The sequence below is a fragment of the Moschus berezovskii genome, chromosome 25, assembly GCF_049115385.1.
Source record: "Moschus berezovskii isolate FMDL1 chromosome 25, NW_MosBer_1.0, whole genome shotgun sequence".
Taxonomy (NCBI): Eukaryota; Metazoa; Chordata; class Mammalia; order Artiodactyla; family Moschidae; genus Moschus; species Moschus berezovskii.
This window is the reverse complement of record NC_142484.1, coordinates 30793540-30813230: the sequence shown is the minus strand read 5'-3', so window position 1 is coordinate 30813230 and position 19691 is coordinate 30793540. Positions and strand designations below refer to the sequence as shown.

General features: G+C 40.9%; 2 protein-coding genes across 9 annotated transcripts in view; one reads left to right on the top strand and one right to left on the bottom strand.

Moving 5' to 3' along the window:
* INTS4 (integrator complex subunit 4) overlaps positions 1 to 7903 on the top strand; it is a 114820-nt gene extending 106917 nt beyond the window's left edge. For both annotated transcript variants that reach the window (XM_055416059.2, XM_055416060.2), the window contains exon 23: positions 1827 to 7903. In XM_055416059.2, coding sequence (XP_055272034.1) covers positions 1827 to 2005 — 179 coding nt within the window. In that variant the 3' untranslated portion in view covers positions 2006 to 7903. The remainder of the gene's footprint in view (positions 1 to 1826) is intronic.
* A 151-nt stretch (positions 7904 to 8054) lies between these two features.
* AAMDC (adipogenesis associated Mth938 domain containing) overlaps positions 8055 to 19691 on the bottom strand; it is a 29214-nt gene continuing 17577 nt past the window's right edge. For all 7 annotated transcript variants that reach the window (XM_055416067.2, XM_055416065.2, XM_055416064.2 and 4 more), the window contains 2 exons: positions 10007 to 10102; positions 8055 to 8229 (listed from right to left, as the gene is read on the bottom strand). In XM_055416067.2, coding sequence (XP_055272042.1) covers positions 8089 to 8229; positions 10007 to 10102 — 237 coding nt within the window. In that variant the 3' untranslated portion in view covers positions 8055 to 8088. The remainder of the gene's footprint in view (positions 8230 to 10006; positions 10103 to 19691) is intronic.

The window sequence follows — 19691 nt, the reverse complement described above, 5'->3', positions numbered from 1 at the left end:
GTCTTTTGGGAGACAGGATGCTGCCAGGCCTGGAGTCACATAGACAAGTTTCCAAATTCTGCCTTACTTGCTGTGATCCTGAGAAAGTTATTTAACCTGTCTGTCTCATTTTCCTTTAAGACTGTGGAGTGGTAATATATACCTCATAAAGACATACTCTTCTAAGTGTGATAAACAGGTTGCATGATTGGCCCCAGACGATCTTTTGTGTCTTTTTCCCACTGTCTTCTCCCTCTTGTTTTTTCTCTCTGCTCCCTTCCTCTCATGCCAGTGGCTTGAATTGCCACTCTTTACATGTGCTGGTGAGGGAAGGCTTAATGACCAGGTAGGGTTCAGTCGTCTGACCTTACCAGGGTTTGGCTCCTGAAAATGCTGTGAGAGCCAGGGCTGGGTTGTGGTTCAAGGGTTGGCAGTAGCCATCTAGGACAAAAGAGGAGAGCCTGTTGGGAGAGCTGATACTGGAGCCTCGGACCAGAGAGCAGTGCTGGTTTCATTACAAAGACACTGAAGGCTGGTGAAAGGGCCCATGGTAAATAGTCCAGCTGAAGCTGCTGTCTGGGCTTGGCTGGGTTGCTCTGGCTGGCTGCCAGCCCTCCCTTCCTGGAAGACAGTGATCTTGTCTCTATTTTGATCCCTAGGGAGAAGTCTGGAAATAGCAAGGAACATGTCTGGGGAGGCATTGAGAAGTCCCGGGACCTCTGCCCTTGTTCATTTTCTGTTCCGTCAGCCCTCGTTACTGCCCTTTTAACCCCTTACCCTTGGGCTCATCTTTAAAACTTGCATCTTTCATGAAGTAAGGAGGTTACCCAGTCACACAAGATCGAGGAGGACAACCAAGCTAGCGGTGTTCTTGTGTTCTGCACCTGCCGTTAGGTCTTTCTGAAATCCTCTCCCTCTTCTTTATTGAGGCCACATGGTTAATAGAAAGATTAGTGTTTCAGTTTATGAACTGAGCTCAAATTCTGTCACTAGTGTGGATTTGGGCAGTCACTTAGAAACTCTCAGAACCTTGGGACTTTTTTGGGATCATGACGATCTTTCTTTCATGGTGCGGCAGGGTAAGAACTCTTGGAGTTATGTGTTTGGCACCAAGCAGGTGTTCCATTCCAAAGCCTTCCTCCATAGTTTTTACAGACTCGAGTGTGTACTGTGCTCTTTGCAACTGTCTCTGCCTCCTCAGCCAAACAGCAACTTAAGGGAGGTCTTATTTATTTTTGCTGGGCCTGCCAGGTGCAGACACCAGATCAGTATTTTAATGTCATGTCATGGAAGAATGGAAGGTTCAGTGACATGATTTTAGGTCCCTGAAATGTGTTCCTGTTCAGTAATGAGTGTTTTCTGTCCTATTTCCAGATGAACGGCTTCTTCTCCGCTAATGCAGCAGAGTCCACTCTGCATGCAGCCTTCAGGTCTGAGATCGGCTGCTCAGAAAGAGCATGGTTATCTGGGCACAAGAACTGGCCACATGTACATATCTTGTGACCCTCTATCTTTGAGGCTGGAAGGCCTCTGTGCAAGAGTGCTTTTCACTTGCTCTCTGAGCATCTCAGCGGCCATGGCTCTGAGCTGCAGGGAGTCCAGCAGACCCGAGGAGGAGGTGGCGGTGGTAGAGATGTATCAGCACATCTGTAGCTTAGGAAGAGCCTCATGGTATTCAGGCTGGAAAATTGTTTTTGTTTTGCAGATAGGGGAAGGGAGGGATGCAGACAGGTGAAAAATGTTCTTGAAACCCTGCTGCCTCCATCTTTGATCTTGCTTTTACTTGACACTTCATCCCAATTCCTGGGTGTTGCCCTGTCATTGAGGATTTTTTTCTTTTTTTCTAGAACCCTGCCAGGTGGAAGTGAGGCTGCTGCTGGCCTACAACTCCAGTTCACGCATTCCAAAATCCCTCTGGAATGAAGGTGGTGAGATGTCACCCCAGGTGGAAACCAGCATCGAGGGCACCATCCCCTTCAGCAAGTCTGTAAAAGTTTACATAATGCCCAAACCCGCAAGGCGCTGAATCACAAACAGTCTTTACAGCCGTGGCCTAGAAGGCCCTTCTTGGGATCGGAGTGAGCCAGAAGCCTGGAGCATTTCACCTGGAAATGGTATATAGGCATAAGGAGGAACATGTGACCCTTGCAGTCTGATCTGTGTCAAGCATTGGATAAATTATTTTGCATTAATTAAGAAAACAGAAACCTCCAAGTCTATCCTGCCACCCACCCCCAACCTCCATAGCCCAGCCCCCAATAAAATTGAGACACCAAGCTGCTCTAGTCCCTGGTCCTTCAGGGAATCTGTGTGGCTGTAGGTTCAACATTTATACTACATGTCTACATTCTTCAGGTGTGAAACAAAAAGATCCAATTTTCTAGCCACTTCCAAAGAACCAGTTATTGGAGCCATAATCTTATTTCTTAAAGCAACAGTCTGTTTGTCAGAGCCAACCCCAGAGCAGCTTTCACAGCTTTGCTTTTTCACCATCGACAGTTCCTGAATGGCCCCAGACTTCAGTATCTTGCTGAGAGTCTCCTTCCTTAACTCAGGCAATGGCTGGCCAATAACTGAATGGACAGCTGAAGAATGAATCATTTTCATTCTTCAGGAAAATTTTTGATTTTGCCTGCTGTTATCCTTAGGACCAAAATACGAGAGATGGGCCATATTTTAGAAAAGAAACCAGCATTATGGGAAAGAGGGATCTAATGTAAGAAACACAGTCATTTTCCAGTACTTCTCTGATGACTCCAGCATTGGAGCTGCATGTGAGTTAAAGATGCAGCTGGGGTGTAAGAACAGTAAAGGCTGTGAACCACGTGAGGGCCTGTGCTGTGTTCTTTACCTGTCATTTAATCCTTGTAACAGCCAAGTGAGTCTGACAGGTTAGGTCATTAGGAATACGGTAATAACAGCTATGTTCATTCAGATCCAAAATGAGTCCAAAGGTGTGAGCTATACCACATCAGGAGAAGTATATGGAAAAGAACCTACAAATCTCTCTTGTGCCTTAATTTTCTTATCTGTAAAATAGAGATAATTATACTTTATGGGTTGTTGAATGGGTTTAATTAAATAATGCTTGGCAGAATCTTAATCTCTGGCTTGGTGCTTGGAAAGCTAATAAAAATAACAAGAGCATACAGTTACGGAGAGGCAGAGCTGGAATTTGAATTTGAGCACGTTTGACTTTTGGTTTAACACACCTAATGTGTGCCCAGCAGTGTTGCAAACCCTTTAATGAATTAATTCATTTAATCCTCAAAACTACAGTGTGAAGTTGGTGCTATTATACTAAACCTAATAGTAGGTTTTTATTAAAGCAGTTGAAGTTCAGAGAATTTAAAGAAGCCAGGATTATGGGAAAGAGGGATCCACTATAAGAAATAGCACTTTCAACTCCATCTCTGATGTCTACAATGTTGGAGCTGCCTCCTTGGCCAAGTCGCACAGCTGGTAACTTAGAACCTGGGTGGTCTGGCTCCCGGAGGTCATAACTGCTATGGAGAGACTAAAAGATCACCTCTATGGTGTTTACTTTTCTTGTGTGCTCACTTACTTAGTTCATCTCAGTGATGTGCCATCAGTGTCAACAGGAGGGCCTAAAGAAAATTGCCTGCCTTGGAGATAAAGTAAAGCTTCAGGCCAGGCTGAGTCATACCATGGCCCTGACTCAAACACCTAATGATGATTTACTGAGTTGAAGCACAGATGAAAACATCAAGAACCATTGCTGCTAACTGAGCCTTCCAAGGGAAAAATATGCTGAATCCTTTTTAGATACACTACTCCTTTTATAAAGATCTTTCTCAGTTATTCCCCATTTTATAGGTGGGAAAACTGAGTTTGAGGTTATGTCTTTCTTCTAAGGGGCAAGGGCAGAATTTGATCCTAGGTCTTAAGACCTGAAATAGTACTTTTCCCATCAAAGGTGAAGATACACAAAGGGGCAAAATTTGCCTTAGTATCAGGATGAGTTTTTAAAAACTGTAAGAATTGAATGGGTTGTCTTAGAAGATCAGGAATTTTCCATGCTGAATGTGTTCAATCTGAGGTTAAACAAACTCCTGACAAGTGTGTTCTAAAGAAATTCAAGTTACCACATGAGGGGTTGAGCTCAATCTTCTAAATTCTTATTTCCTCCGAATTCTCTGTGAATTATGAGACTCTTGATTTTTCTGACAAAGACCTGGAAAGGGGCATAAAGATGGCTCTAGTGTGGCACCCTCATTTATAAGTGACTGTGCACCCACAGAGAAACTGAGTGAGTAGAAGCAAGTCTGGAAATCAGGCCTCTACAGGTTTCTGTTCTGCCTTTTCGGTGACCAACCGTGTGCCTGGTCAAAGCTGGAAACTGTGTCACACTGGACACTGTTCTTACACTTCATACAAAACTAGCCATCAAGTCCTTTAGGTTCTGCCGCTTTAAGTGTTTCAATCCTCTTTACTCAATGAGCCTGTCCTGACGCAGTCTACAGCATCACTCTAGAAGTGTGAGATTAGTTTCCTAGTGAACTGCTTGTCTCAGATCTTTTCCCCTTCAGCCCACTCTTCACACAGGTGCCAGAGCACTCTTTCCAAAACCCAGATCTGGTCACATTCATTCCCCTGCTTAAACCTCCTTAAGTGGGTCACCTCTTGGCTCTAGGATAAAGTCTAAACTGTCCTTGAAGACTCTTCATCCCCTGCTGTCCTCTCTAGCCTCATAGTCCGTGTCCCCAACATTCTCTATACTCCCACTGTAGAGGATTTTCTGTAGTTATTCCTAATTCTCACCATTATGTCTCTTGCCTCACACCTGAACCTCGGAATGTGCTCTTCAGATTGTCTCCTGTGGTCCCTTTCTTTTCATTCTTCAGGACTGAGCCTCATTCTGGAACGTGTCTGTGTCTTCTGTGGGCTTGATGCATTGCCTTTATGTTTCCACAGCCTTCTATACATTCTTCAGCCATTGTATTTATTGCAGGTTCACAAATGCCAACCCCTGAGGCAGGTAGGCAGGGGGAAAAATAAGGTAAGTGGCTTTGTAAAGCTAATAAATGCATCCTCTTTTTCAAAGTTATGAAAAAAAATAATCCTCATACAATTTTAAAAAAGGAGTGGTTCAGTGGCTATAGGAAAATGATAGAGGCTGAAGAATCAGCAGATTCTCTGTCCAAAGAAGGCTGTTCAGCTCCACTCAGATGTTCAGCTGTTCACAGGCATGGGCCTGGTCAGATTTTCTAATTTCTTCCAGAAAAGCCAGTAACCTGCATTTTCATGTTAAAAAAAAATATCCATGTTAAAAATTTTTGTAAGTAAATGTTCAAATTACTCTGAGATTGAGAAAACCTGTCTCCAGGTAGATTTGTGACAGTTTGCAACTTCTGCATCATCACTCTGTTTATATGTCTGTTTCTCCCAACCAGTCTGTGAATAGCTGGGCAATAAGAATGTCTGTGTTGTATCCCCAGCGTAGCGCCTGGCACATACCAAGCAAGGAAAGAATGAATGAGTCCATGAGTCCAGAGCAAGGTTGACAGTACCATGACATGACTGCAAAAGCCAGCTGAGAGTCAGACTTCTGAAAGGACTGTACATTTGTCTTTGACATAATAGACCTCAGCAAACGGAATTGAGGAGAAGGTACATGCCTAGCACTTGACAAGACTTCTTGTCTTAGGAACTGCTCAGGCTCGAAGAAATTGAGTGTGGGCAGAGTGAGGGCTGTGCACGCAGCTTACAAACTGAACCAAAGGGGGTGTGACTAAGACATGTGACCAAGTATATGGAAAAAGAGCTTCTCTCCCAGTTCTTCGAATTTCCAGCATTGACCATGCAGAAGAGATTCAGAAATAGGGGCTATTACAGGTTTGATACAAAGTTTAATAACTTCACTGCCAGGTACTTCTGTCTCTTAAGAAGTTTGGACTAAGTTATGTTTAATGTAGAAGCAACTCACTTAGGAACACCTAATTACACCCACACCTACTTCAGCACCACTGGAGCTGTCTTATCTTACATTTGACACACACAAAAAAAATTCTTTTATCTCATCACCCAGAAAAATAGTCTGAATTTTTATCAGACATCCCTCCTCGTTATATGTATCTGGCTTTCCGAGCTGAGGGAACTGAGATCTAGAAAGACCCTGTCATCTGACAAACGGTTGGTAGTGGAAAGGGCACTGAGCATGACCTTCTCAGACCTCTCAGCTGGGTGTTAGGTCTCTGAGAATCTATCTCCTACAGGTCTCCTAAGGTGGTAGAACGAGATCAAGGCACAGTGTTGGGTTCTAATCCTGCCTTTCTTGCTGGGTAAACTTGGAAAGATCACTTTCCATGGCAATCATCTCAGCTCATGTTTTCTTGCAAAGCCACGTCTTAAGTTGATTGGCTGTCCTTAGGTCGGATGCCCAGTGTGGCCAGTCAGGTGACAGGATCATGTGGAGCAAAAATCCACTTTCTGGGCCGTGGCTTCAACAAAGGTGGGGGTGGAGCAATTGTATTCAGTTATGGCCAAGGTCGATAGCATACCTAGTCAATGTCTAGTTAATGTTGAAAAATTCCCAAATATTTGGTGAATAAATGAACCACTTGTTCTTTAAGACCTGTGTTCCATCCTTAGTGATGTCTCCCCTAATCTTCCTCCTATTCTGGCAGGATAAGTTAGTCCCCCTTTGTGCCACCACGGGATGTTATAACGATTATAATGTTAACACACTGTATCATTATTGTCTTGTTTATTTCTATCTCAGGTAACTCCTGAGGGCAGGAACTATAACTTACTCATTCCTGTACCCCTAGGATCCAGCAATAATTGGTCATAAGAATATTAGTTAAAGAATTTCAGTAAATGAGTATGAAAGAGAATTACTGAATAAATGAGTGAGCTAAAAGAGTAGATAATTCCTTTGGGCACCAACATCCTACGAATCTATGAAATAATAAGCTGCTATATTAAGAACCATAAGATGAAACCAGTTAACTTTACACAGCAGCCCCCTTAGGAGAAAGATAATGACAATGGTTTCAATTTATTGAGTCCTTAGCAGAGTGCTAAGACTGTCTGTGAATTACCCCACTTAACACCTGTGATAACTTCAGGTACTAATATTATCCCTGTCTGACATGAGAACAGTGAAACTCTGAGAGATTAAATAAATGTCCAACCAATGAATGGCATTGGAAGCCACAGGTCAAATTCAAGGCTATTGGATACCAAAGCCAATACTTGTAACATTTATTTTCAAGAGGGGGAAAAATGAAAAATAAGGCAATGCTGGTAACTGTTAATAATGCTATTAGTCTATCGTAAGGTTTCAGAAAGGTCACTTGGTATTTAATAGCACCAAGGCTATCCATGCCAGTAGGGGCCATTAGAAAGCATGTAGTCCAGCTCTATCATTTTATAGTGAGGGAATCTGAGGCCAAGAGAACTGGCAAGACTCAGGTTTAGTTAGTGGAACAGCCTGTCTAGAACCTGAGTATCAAGGCATAGCTCCTTTTACTGTTACTGAAGTGTTGCTTCAGGGCTCTGCTCATGTTATTGCACAAAGAAATTTTCCCTTTCCACATATCTGAAGTAGCCCCTATCACTCTTTTTCTTATCTTGCTTTATTTTTCTTAAAACAAATTCTATTTACAATATGTATTTGCTCACTTATTTGGCACACTAGAATAGAAACTTGATTTTTATTGCTGTTTCTTTGGAACCTGTAGCATTGTCTGGTATACAAAGTACTTAATAAAATTGGTTGATGACTAAACATTCCAAAGTATCAATTACAATATGATTTTAATGTATTGAAACTTTGGCTTTCAAACTTCAAATCAGACGGCTTTCTTCATTTTTGGCTTTATTTTCATTTATGCCTTTATTTTCATTTACTTCTGGCCTAACATTTACCACAGTATTAAACTTTGGTTACCATCTGTCTCCTCTGTCCCCGCCTCCCCGCCCCCTAGGACAGGGGCCTTGCCTGAGTCATCCATGCATCGCAGAGCCTAGCCCAGGACCTGGTACAGGCAGCTGTTCTAAAGTGCTAGGGAGGCTAGAGTGGAGAGTGGTAAGAGTGACAGTCACAGGCATCATGGTTTAGTGATTTATTCTCTTAAGGCTCCATCAGCAGGTGGAATGGAAGACCCCTCCCACCCTGATGCCTTGGGTAGCCAAGGCATTATACTCCTTCACTGCCTGCTCTGTCTGGAGGACCCGCACATCAATGCCTTTTTTCTTGAGGTACTCTACGGTTGATGGGGGTACCTGGAAAGAAGGAAAAAGATGAGTAAATCAGGGTGAAAGGCCCCCAGGGTTTCCTTTCCTGCTATGAGGCGAATATATTCTATAGAATTGGACACTGACAACTGTCACTCCCCAATCACCCAGCATGTCACCAGTCCAAAATTTGGCAGTGAGCCCCAAGGAGTCAAAGAGTCTTCTAAGAGGTTGACAGAAGTATCATGAAATATGTGCACACAGCTCAGGTGAAATGGAAACTGGAAAGAGCATGGATTTTGGAGCCAGACAGTCTTGAATTTAAGTCCTTACTAGCAGTATGACTTTGGGTAAGTGAATTAAATACTCTGAGCCTTTTTTCCCATGTGTGTAAATAGAGGTAATATGACCTAACTCACAGGGTTGGTATGAGAACAAATTCAGCTAAAGTATGTAAAATGTCTAGCATGTAAATGTTAGATGTTTGAGTCAATCTAACCTGAGTCTAAATTCTAACTTTGCCATGCAATAACCAAGAGACCTTTTGGAAGCCTGTCAATTGCAATTTCCTCCCCTATAAAATGGGGATAATAATACTTAAAACCACAAGGTTGGTGTGAGGATGAAGTTTTAAGAATGTACATATACTGCAGCTCAAATGTGTTCCCAGGCCTTTCTTGATCACCTCATTTAGAACAGCCCTCAGAAGTCACCATTTTCTTCACAGTATTTATTATGATCTGAAATTGTCTACATATTTATTATTCACGAGGGCCACGAACCCTTTTTACCTTGTCCCCAGTACATCGAACAGTGTCTGACTCATAGAAGGTGCTGAATAAATATTTGTAAATGAATTTATATAAAAGATTCTCAGTAGTGGCAGCTATTATTGGATATTTTCTCAACTCTGACTTGTGAATATTATTTTTAAATAAATTTTAATTCAACTCTGTTAGAAGGAACTCTCAGTGAAATGTTTTTAAAATGTCCTATATTACTCTTTCATATATTTGAACAGTTTTATATTAACAGTAGCCTTATGGATAGGAGTCATTTTAAAGGAGGGGAAAAAACTAGATTAAAAAAATAAAAAGGCACCTTCATCAGGAAGGAACTGGATTTTAGGACATGTCTATAAGGGACAGAATGAAGTAGATCTCTATAAACTTACGTGAAAGGCTGTCCATAATGCAATAACAAATGAATAAAAAGTTGCAGGACAATATGTATAGTGTGATCCTGTTTATGTAAAAGCATGGATGTCAGTATGCATAAGTGAGAATATATTAGTAAATGTGTAGAGAGAGAATTGGAGCAGTTACATGTACCTCACATGTGACTGGGAAGGGGGAGTCTTTCACCTTTTTAATACTACATTTCTGTGTTAACTTTTTTTCACAACAAGCATGTATTATTTCTATAAGTAGAATAAAAACAAACATTTTTTTTTCTGAAAAGGGGAAAAAACAACTTGAATGTGACCAAGAAAAAAATTTTAAGTACTGTAAAAATGAAAGATACCATAAAACTCTGAAGAGCCAAATATTGATAGCTATAGAGCTTAAGAAATTTCCAAGATTGAGGAATTTCTGGAAAACAGTTGAAACAACATCAGCCTTTGGTTACGTAGAGACTGGAGAGACCAACCCTGATGAGGAAGAGTAGGCTCAGCCACTGCTTCATCCTGGGCCACCCACTGGCTCAGCAAGATGGGGGTGCGTGATACATAGATTGAACTTCCAAGAGAAAGGACATATCTCTATGGTAAAGATCCGAGAGAATACTGAAAGTCCTCAGGAATGCTGTGCTCACCAATACCAACCTTCAAGGCCTCACTCATCCCTCGGCCAATCACAAGGATCTGCACACCCTTCTCCACAACTTCCTCCACATCTGCAGGCTGCACACCAGGAGAATGCTGGACGTGGAAAGAGAATGTTCATCAGCTGCCAGCTTTTCAAATCTTTCTTTGCAGTCAGCCTTCTTGTGAAATTCATTCACTGAAGAAGTGTTTACTGAGGTTTACTCTATGCACAGTATCACTTGGGCCCTGGGAATAACAGAAACTGCCCTTATGGAGCTCTAAGTCTAGTGAAAAAATATGGAAAACTGCAAAGAAATTTCAGTAGTTTTAGAAGTAAAGTTCTAAAAAGAAGTAAGTTCAGGGTATTGTGAGAACATAGAGAAAGGGCACCTAATTCAGACTTGGAGAGTCAGGCCAGGGGGTCAGGGAAGACACCCCAGAGGAGGTGACATTTAAGTTGAGATGGGCTTTCCTGATAGCTCAGTTGGTAAAGTATCCACCTGCAATGCAGGAGACCCCAGTTTGATTCCTGGGTCAGGAAGATCTGCTGGGGAAGGGATAGACTACCCACTCCAGTATCCTTGGGCTTCTCTTGGGACTCAGCTGGTAAAGAATCCACCTGCAATGCAGGAGGCCTGGGTTCGATCCCTGGGTTGGAAAGATCTCCTGGAGAAGGGAAAGGCTACCCACTCCAGTATTCTGGCCTGGAAAACTCCATCGACTGTATAGTCCATGGGATTGCAAAGAGTCAGACATGACTGAGCAACTTTCACTTAAAGGATAAACAGGAATTAGCCAGGTTAAAGGAAATCAGGGGAACAAGGCATACCGAACACAGGGAACAGCGTGAACTAAAAGGCTCAGGGGATGGAGCAACCTAGTGAACTCCAAGTAGTTCCTTATGACTGGGGTATAAGTGACAGGTGAGTGGCAAGAGGAAGTGGGAGAAGAAAGCACGTGCACACACCATGCCGAAAGCTGGAAAGCTCCATTCTGTTCCCTTGTGCTGAGCTGCTTTCCTGCTTAACTCCAGGAAAACTTTGACTGATGCTTTAAAACCTACCCCTACCTCACTCTGTGAAGTCTTCCCAGATTCTCCCAGGGGTATTTAAGGTACGTTTTTTAATGAACATTAACATTAGAGGTTGGTGGCTTCTGAACTGCTTCCACGTTAGCCAAGGGGATACAGGAGTTAGAGTTTGGCAAATACCAGCCCACTACTGGGGAGTGAATAAATATGAGTGGAAAACAGTCATGGAAGACTTGCTGTTCTAACTGCATCTTGAAGTATGAGTTGGAATATGCCTTGATGCGGTGGCTGTGGAAGGGGTACATTCTAATCATAAGCTAGAGGTGGTTTAGAAAAGAGCTGCTGAAACACCAAGAGGATAACAAATTTGCCAAAGACCGAAGAGTTTTTCAGTCTAGAAAGCTTTAGAGGGGATAGGATTGAAATTTATAAAGGTATAAGAAGAACAAATAAGTATTTTTAAAATTAAATCTTGAAATAACATCTTACATGTTTATAGTTGCAGTTTTCATAAAACATCTAAAGAAATTATTCCATGTGCTCTGCATAATAGCAGAAAAGCATCTCTTCTCCTTGTTTTAGAAATAAAGAAACTAAAGATCACAAAATATACACAAGATGACACAAATCACTAAGTACTACAGTTGGGACTTGAACAGAAACAAGTTAACCTTCTAGTTTAAGGCACTTTATTAGAATACTGTAAACTACGGAGCAACTTTGTTGAAACTTGAAAGAACTAATCCTAATGACCACATGTTGTGGTGGAAGGACCAGTAGGATGAAATGGGAGATTGGGATTGACATATATACACTACTATGTATAAATTGGATAACTAATGAGAACCTACTGTGTAGCACAAGGAACTCGACTCAGCGCTCTGTGGTGACCTAATGGGGAAGGAAATCTAAAAAAGAGATATTTATGTATGACCAACTCACTTTGCAGTACAGTAAGAAACTAACAACATTGTAAAGCAGCTGTGTTTTTGTTGTTTAGTCACCAAGTTGGGTCTGACTGCTTTGCGACCCCATGGACTGTAGCCTACCAGAATCCTCTGTCTATGGAATTTCCCAGGCAAGATACTGGAGTGGGTTGCCATTTCCTTCTCCAGGGGATCTTCCCAACCCAGGGACTGAACCCATGTCTCTTGCATTGGCAGGTGATGTGGTACATGTATATACAATGGAATATTACTCAGCCATAAAATAATGAAATAATGTCATGTATGACAATATCGATGGACCTAGATGGTATCCTAATTGAAATAAGTCAGAGACCAATACTACATTATTTCACTTATATGTGTAATCTAAAAAACATAAACAAAACAGAAATAGACTCAGAGTAAACACAGAGTTGCCAGAGGGGAGGTGGTGGGGGAGATGAGTGAAACAATTGAGGGGGATTACGAGGTATAAACTTACAGGGACTACCCTCGTGGTCCAGTGGCTAAGACACTGCACTCCCAACACGGGGCCTGGGTTCCATCCGTGGTCAGGGAACTAGATTCCACATGCCACAACTAAGACCTGGCAGTTAAACGAATAAAATAGTTTTTAAAAAATAACTAAAAGGGAACTGTCCTTCAGTAAAGGACATTTAAGAAGAACCTACAGCTAAACATTAAGTATAATGTTGAAATATTAAACATTTTCCCTAAAAGAGTGGACACAATAATTTACTTCCTTATTATCTCATTTTTTTTTAGTTTTCTTTTTGGCAATACTGCACAGCCTATAGGATCTTAATTCCCTGACCAGGGACTGAACCCGTGCCCTCTGCAATTGGAAGGTGGGTTCTTAGCCAGTGGACCAGGGAATCCCCCTTATTATCTCTTGGACCTGTCTGTTCCTCTCTGTCTCTGCTGCCACTACCCTGGTCTAAGCTGCCATTACTTCTTATTTAGCCTATTGCAGTAACTTTCTAACTGGTGTCCATAAAAACCACTTTGGCCCTTTCCAATTATCCATTCTTCAAATTGCCCTTAGAGGAATTGTAGGGCAAACTGTAGCTAGAGGAGTCTTTGCAAAACACAAAACCGTTCAAATGCCTCCTCTGCTCAGTAGCATTCAGTGGCTTCTCCTTGCTCTTAGAATTGCCAAACTCCTTAACATGGTCAACCTGTAAGTTCTCAGCTGTCTCACCAGTCTGACTGCATATGACTTTCTTCATGTTCTAGCAGGAAAACAGTCTGGCATCTTTTAAAATATGTGCTTATGTGATTCAGCAATCACATACCTGGGTATTTATCCTAGAGAAATGAAAACTAACATTTACCTGTTCATGAACTTTCACAGCAGCTTTTTATGGGTAGGGGGCATTGTTAACTCTTATTTCCTAATTAGAAGCAAGATATCCTACTCTATAGATTTTTTCTAGTTTTATTGAGATATAGCTAATAACTAGTACTGTATAAGTCAAGGTATACAGCATATGATTTGACTCACATAACATGACATGATTACCATAATAAGTTTACTTAACATCCATCATCTCATATAGAGACAAAAAAAGAAAAAATAATTTTTTATTTTGTGATGAGAACTCTTAGAATTTAGTCTTAACTTTCACATATATAGTACTGTTAACTACAGTCATCTATAGAAGCTTTATTTGTAGTAGTCCCAAACTGGAAACAACCCAAATGTTCATGAACAGATTGTATTATAATCCAAGAATGAAATACTACTGAACAATAGAAAGGAACAAAGTATCGATACCTGTAGGCTTCCCTGGTGGCTCAGATGGTAAAGAATCCACCTGCAATGCAGGAGACCTGGGTTCGATCCCTGGGTTGGGAAGATCCCCTGGAGGGCATGGCAACCCACTCCAGTATTCTTGTCTGGAGAATCCCCATAGACAGAGGAGCCTGTTGGGCTATAGTCCATGGAGTCGCAAAGAGTCATACATGACTGAGCCACACAGCACACAAAATGTACTATGCTGAGTGAAAAATGTAAGTCCCGAAAGACTATATACTGTATGATTCTATTAGTATGACAAATGTAACACATGTATTAGGTAAACTGGCAAAATATTAATAAGGCCTGTATATTAGATAATAGTACTGTATCAATGTTAATTTCCTGATTTTCATCACTGTGTTGTGAGAAGGTCCTTGTTTTACTTAGATGTCCTTTACCAAAGGACAGTTCCCTTCTAATTAAATACCTGTGTGTATTTACTCCTAAATAGAATATCTACAACAGTTCAGAAAAAAGTGTCTATCGGAGAAGAGGATGATAAAATATGATAAACTCTTGGAGAAGGAAATAGCAACCCACTGCAGTATTCTTGCGTGCGGAATCCTATGGACAGAGGAGCCTGGCTGGCTACAGTCCATGGGGTTGCAAGAGCTGGACACACTTAGCGACTCAACCACCACCATCATCCATAAATGGATATCAGATTAAAAATAAAGGTTTATATCTATAAAAATATGATAAACTTTTAACATATGGATCTGGGTGAAAAGAGAATTATTTTATTTTTTCTGCCCATACCACACGGCATGTGGAACTTCCCTGACTGGGGGACCTGGGATTGAACTTGTGCCCCCTGGAGTGGAAGCATGGAGTCTTAACCATTGGCCCACTGGAAGAGTCCAAGAATTCTTTCTAATATTCCTGTAACTTTCTGTAAGTCTGAAATTATTTCCAAATAGGTTTTGTTGTATGTGTTTTTTTAAAATATAGGTAGGTTATAGATGAGCAGGAAAAGAACATATACAGGCACACAGATGTTCTCACTGCTTCCTGATTTATTTAGCCAAGGAAACAACGTTTAGCAGAAGCCAGGTGGCTACACAAAGCGGGAGCAGATGCAGCACATCTTTGCTGGCACTCTCTGTGTCTCTTGAGTCCCTGTGGGGTGAGCAACTACTGCTGACACTCTTCACTCAGCCACTGAGTGCTCCAGAGCAGATAACATAGCCAGGCTCTCACACTAATACCTTTTTATATTTTGACTGACTTCAGCATCTTCCTAACGAATTAACACTAAGACTTAAGGGAGTATCTGTGTTGTAAATTAGAACAGCTGCATGTCAAAGAGTGAACCAAACTGATGAGCAGCAAGGCTACTTCCTCACAGTGGGCGAAGATGCAGAGCTAGTGCCCAGGTGGCTCTGAACAGTGGCTCTGAACAGTGTCTCTGCCTCCAGCTTTCCCTGTTCTTCACAAAGATCAGAATAGACCAAGGATTAGAGTCTTTATTTCTGAAGTAATTTAGGTTTATACATTTTTAAAAGGCAAAACAAAAATGGGGATTTTTTCCACTTGATTACAATTAAAGTGAAAGTTAGTCGCACAGTTGTGTCCGACTCTTTGCGATCCCATGGACTGTAGACCACCAAGCTTCTCTGTCCATGGAACCTAGTCTCCTGCATTGCAGGCAGATTCTTTACCAACTGAGATACTGGGGAAGCCCCAATACTTGTAAAATAATTGTAAAACAATTGGATTAGATACTCTTTCTAGTCCCACAGCTCTGTGATCAATCCTAGAACCACCCCAAGCTGAACAGTTATGATACAAAGAACTTAAAATGTTTGTTCTGGGACAATGACTAAGGTAAATATTTAACAGAATTATATAATTCAGAGTTGGAGAGCTTCACTTGCCTTAAGTAGATGCATTTATCTAAAATCCTGAATGATTCCTTCATTTAACAAAGAATAGCATCTACTCTGAGGAGCACCGTGATTCCTAGGCTGTCAGAGCTGACTGTGCTAGTATAACGAAACTAGCCCAGTGCTCAGTGAAGTGAAAGGTCATAAAAGAGTGCAAATCTGAATCATCCTCTGGAGATTCAGAGACTAGGGACAGCAGGAGCCCATCAGAGTTGCAGGATCAGTGGAACCCAATTTGGCTGCTGCCTGCTTTACTGCAGGCTCAGGGTGAAACGTACAGGGTGACATGAAAGATAACTGCAGCAGCCTGTGGCTCCAGGCCTTGGCGTGTGATTACTCACAGCCTTGTGCAGAGGCCTGTGACTGCAGCGTCAGCCTGTCACTGAGCCATCCTCTGTCTGCCACCAGCTCCCCCTCTGCTTCTTCCAGTCTCCTTGGGCAAACCACTAAGGCTCTCTTCCTTCAGTGAGTGTCTGACTTTGTTCCTCTTCCTTAGGAGGCTTTCCATAACATGTTGATGTTATGGAAATTTTAATTGTTTTCTCTTGGAGGAAAGCTATTAGTATCTTTTCATGTGTCTGTTGGGATCTCTTTGTGGTTCAGCTGGTAAAGAATCCACTTGCAATGTGGGAGACCTGGGTTCAATCCCTGGGTTGGGGAGATCCCTGGAGAAGGAAAAGGCTACCCACTCCAGTATTCTGGCCTAGAGAATTCCACAATGCAATATCATTTTAGATCTGTCAGAATGGCTCTTTTCAAAAAGACAACAAATAACAAGTGTTGGCAAGGATGTAGAGAAAAGAGAACCCTGTACACTGCTGGGAATGTAAATCAGTACAGTCACTATGGAAAACAATATGGAAGTTCCTATTAAAAACAGAAGTACTATACGATCCAGCAGTTCCACGTCTATGTAGTTTTGCAAAGAAAATGAAAACACTAGAAGAATGAAATCTTAACCATTTGTGACAACATGGATGTACCTAGAGGGTATTAAGCTAAGTGACATAAGTCAGAGAAAAATAAAGACTAAATGATTTCATTTATATGTGGAATCTAAAAAAAAAACAACAAATGAGCCAGCAAAAAAAAAACAACAACCCAGAAATTAGAAAATAAACATGCAGTTGCCAGAGGGGAGTTCGTAGGGGAGATGAGTGAAACAGGTGAGTTACAAAATAAGTGAATCATGGGGATAAAATGTGCAGCATGGGGAATATAATCAATAATATAAAAGCTTTGTAAGGTGACTGTAACCAGACTTACTGTGGTGATCCTTTTGTAATGTATAGAAATATGAAATCTTTATGTTGGGTACTTGGAACTCGCATAGTATTATAGGTCAATTATACTTCAATCAATAAATCTGTGTACTGATAGACTAAAGAAAGATGACAACAAAATGCCTTGCATGAGCCCTCATTGGATCTTGGGTTGGAAACAAAAGCCAGCTATAAAAGATATTTTATTGGAACAGTTGTTACAACTTGATTATAGAGTTGATATTATTTTTTATTCTATAAATGTTGAATTTCTTGAGTATAACATTATGTAAGGCAGAATGCCTTTGTTTTATTCGATATAAGCTGAAGTATTCAGAGTTATGTATCATGATGGCAGTACTTAGTTCCAAATGATTTAGCAAATACAGTTATTCAGAAAGAGAAAGATAACCGAGAGACAAAAAAAGCAAATGTGCCAGAATATTAAAAACTGGTAAACCTCGGCTTATGGTATACAAGTGTTTCTTAATTTTTTCAAATTTGTTATATAGGTTCAAAATATTTCAAAAGAGAAAAAGGGGAAGGAAAGATTCAACATAGACTTTCCATGTCACCCAGGTTTAGAAGGTGAATGGGAAAACACAAGCAAAACAAACACAAAAGCAGACAGGGATAGGGACAGCTCAGCTCAACTGTATTTCCTTAGGTAGCCATGTCCTGAGCACAGGAACCTTTAGTCTGATCAAATGGACAAGACTTTGAGAATTATGTTACACTTTATACCTATTGCCTATATTATATATTAAAACCACAAAGTCAGCAATAGTTATAACTATCAAGGACATTTTCAGGGAAATGAAAATAGACTGTATACTAGTATATCAAGGATAATATCCTTAGTTATAAGAATGATATTGTGGCTGTGCAGGAGAAAGTTTATGTTTTTAGGAAAGAAATGCTAAAATATCTGCCATTACACTCAAATGATTGGGGGGAAATGTGTGTGTTTGTGTATCTGATAAGAGAGAAAAAAACAAATATGGCAAAGTATTAACAACTTGAGGATTTTGAGAAAGGGTGTCTAGGTATTTATCGTAAGTCATACAACTGTTCTGGAGGTTTCATATTATTTAAAATTGAAAGGTGCAGTAAAATCAACTATATTTCAATTTTAAAAAATCAGTAAAATAGGTTAAAGTTTCCACATTTCCTTTGGTTCTCTTCGGGCGCCTGCTAATTGCCTTTGGCTTTATTTATTTATTTTTGGCTGTGCTGGGTCTTTACTGTGGTACTCGTGACTTTCTTGAGTTGACGTAAGCGGGGGCTACTCTCTAGTTGCTGCAGTGCTTGGGCTTCTTGACTGCGGAGGCCCGAGGCTTCTCTTGTTGCGGAGCATGGGCTCTCGGGTGTGTTGGCTCAGGAGTACTGGCAAGGGGCTTAGTCGACCCAAGGCATGTGGGATCGTCCCAGGCCAGGGATCAAATCCATGTTCCCTGTATCAGCAGGCAGATTCTTAACCATTAGACCACCAGGGAAGTCCTGATTTTCTTTTAAATTTACATTTTTGTCATATTTTCCTCCTTGCCCCTTTTCAGCCTAACATAAATGAAAGACATATGCATGTTTCCACATAGAAAACTCTTCTCCAGTAAGACAGTTATTGCTTTAGGATAGAAATGAGTGAGGACAGTATGTAATAGGAGAAAAGTATAGGCTTTATAGTAAGACTCAGGTTCATATCTTGGTTCCAAAAATTACTAGTGGTGTGACCCTGGAAAAGCTATATTTGACCAGGCATTGCATTAAATAACAACAGTTATTTAATGATTGGTAGAGATTTGGGAGTAGGTAGTAGTAATTATTATTTCAAGGACACTGGTTGAAGACAATAATTTTTTAAATATTTCCATTCTGCAATTACTATATAATCTGCCCCTACCCCCTTTAAACTGATCAAAAAACGGACTCAAACATTAACCTACCTCAGAGGGAATGTCACAAAGTGTAAAAAAGATTTTTAACATTTATTTTGAAAAATTCAGTGAAGCCAATGTTTACTGAGCCCCTCCTTTGCAGGCACTGTGCTAAGTGCATAGCTCTTGCCCTTAGGGAGTTCACCACTTAATGAGGGAGACAGTTAAATGCCCACTCAGTACCATACAGTTGAACCGCACTAAGTGCTAAAATAGAGGCACAAAATACTACCGAATTCTGAGAATGGGGTAAGCAGCTCATTTTACAAGGATTATCAGGAAGTGCTTCAGAGAGGAGATGAAAGCTAGGAATTGAAGGATATATACGATTTCAACAGGTATGGAGGGGAGTAGTTAATTTCAAGTAAAGGAAATGGTTTTAGCAAAAGTACAGAAAATGAAAGATCATGGTAGGTTTGTAAGGGAATAGGTATTAGATATGGAATAGGTAGGCCTTCACATGTTTTTTATGAAATATAGGGAATGAAATTGAAAAAAATTGGAACTGTATTATTATTATTTTTTAAATGGCCCTAAACCACATCCTGAGGAGTTTTTGCTTAGTTTTGAGGTTTAGGGAAAGCCTTGGAAGTTTTCTAAGCAGAGCAGTGACATGACTAGTTCATGTTTTAGAAATTATAATAGAAGACAGACCTCAAAAACATAGAATAAGAGGCAGGAGAACCAGGTAGGAGATTGATTCCACAGCCCAGGTGAGAGCACTGGGCACTAGGAGGGAACAGATTTGAAAGACTTTGCCAAGGCCGAATCAACAAATGTACTCCGTTGGATGTGGTGGAGGAGAAAGTTGGAGAAATAAAAACTGTATCTGATATTTCTCTT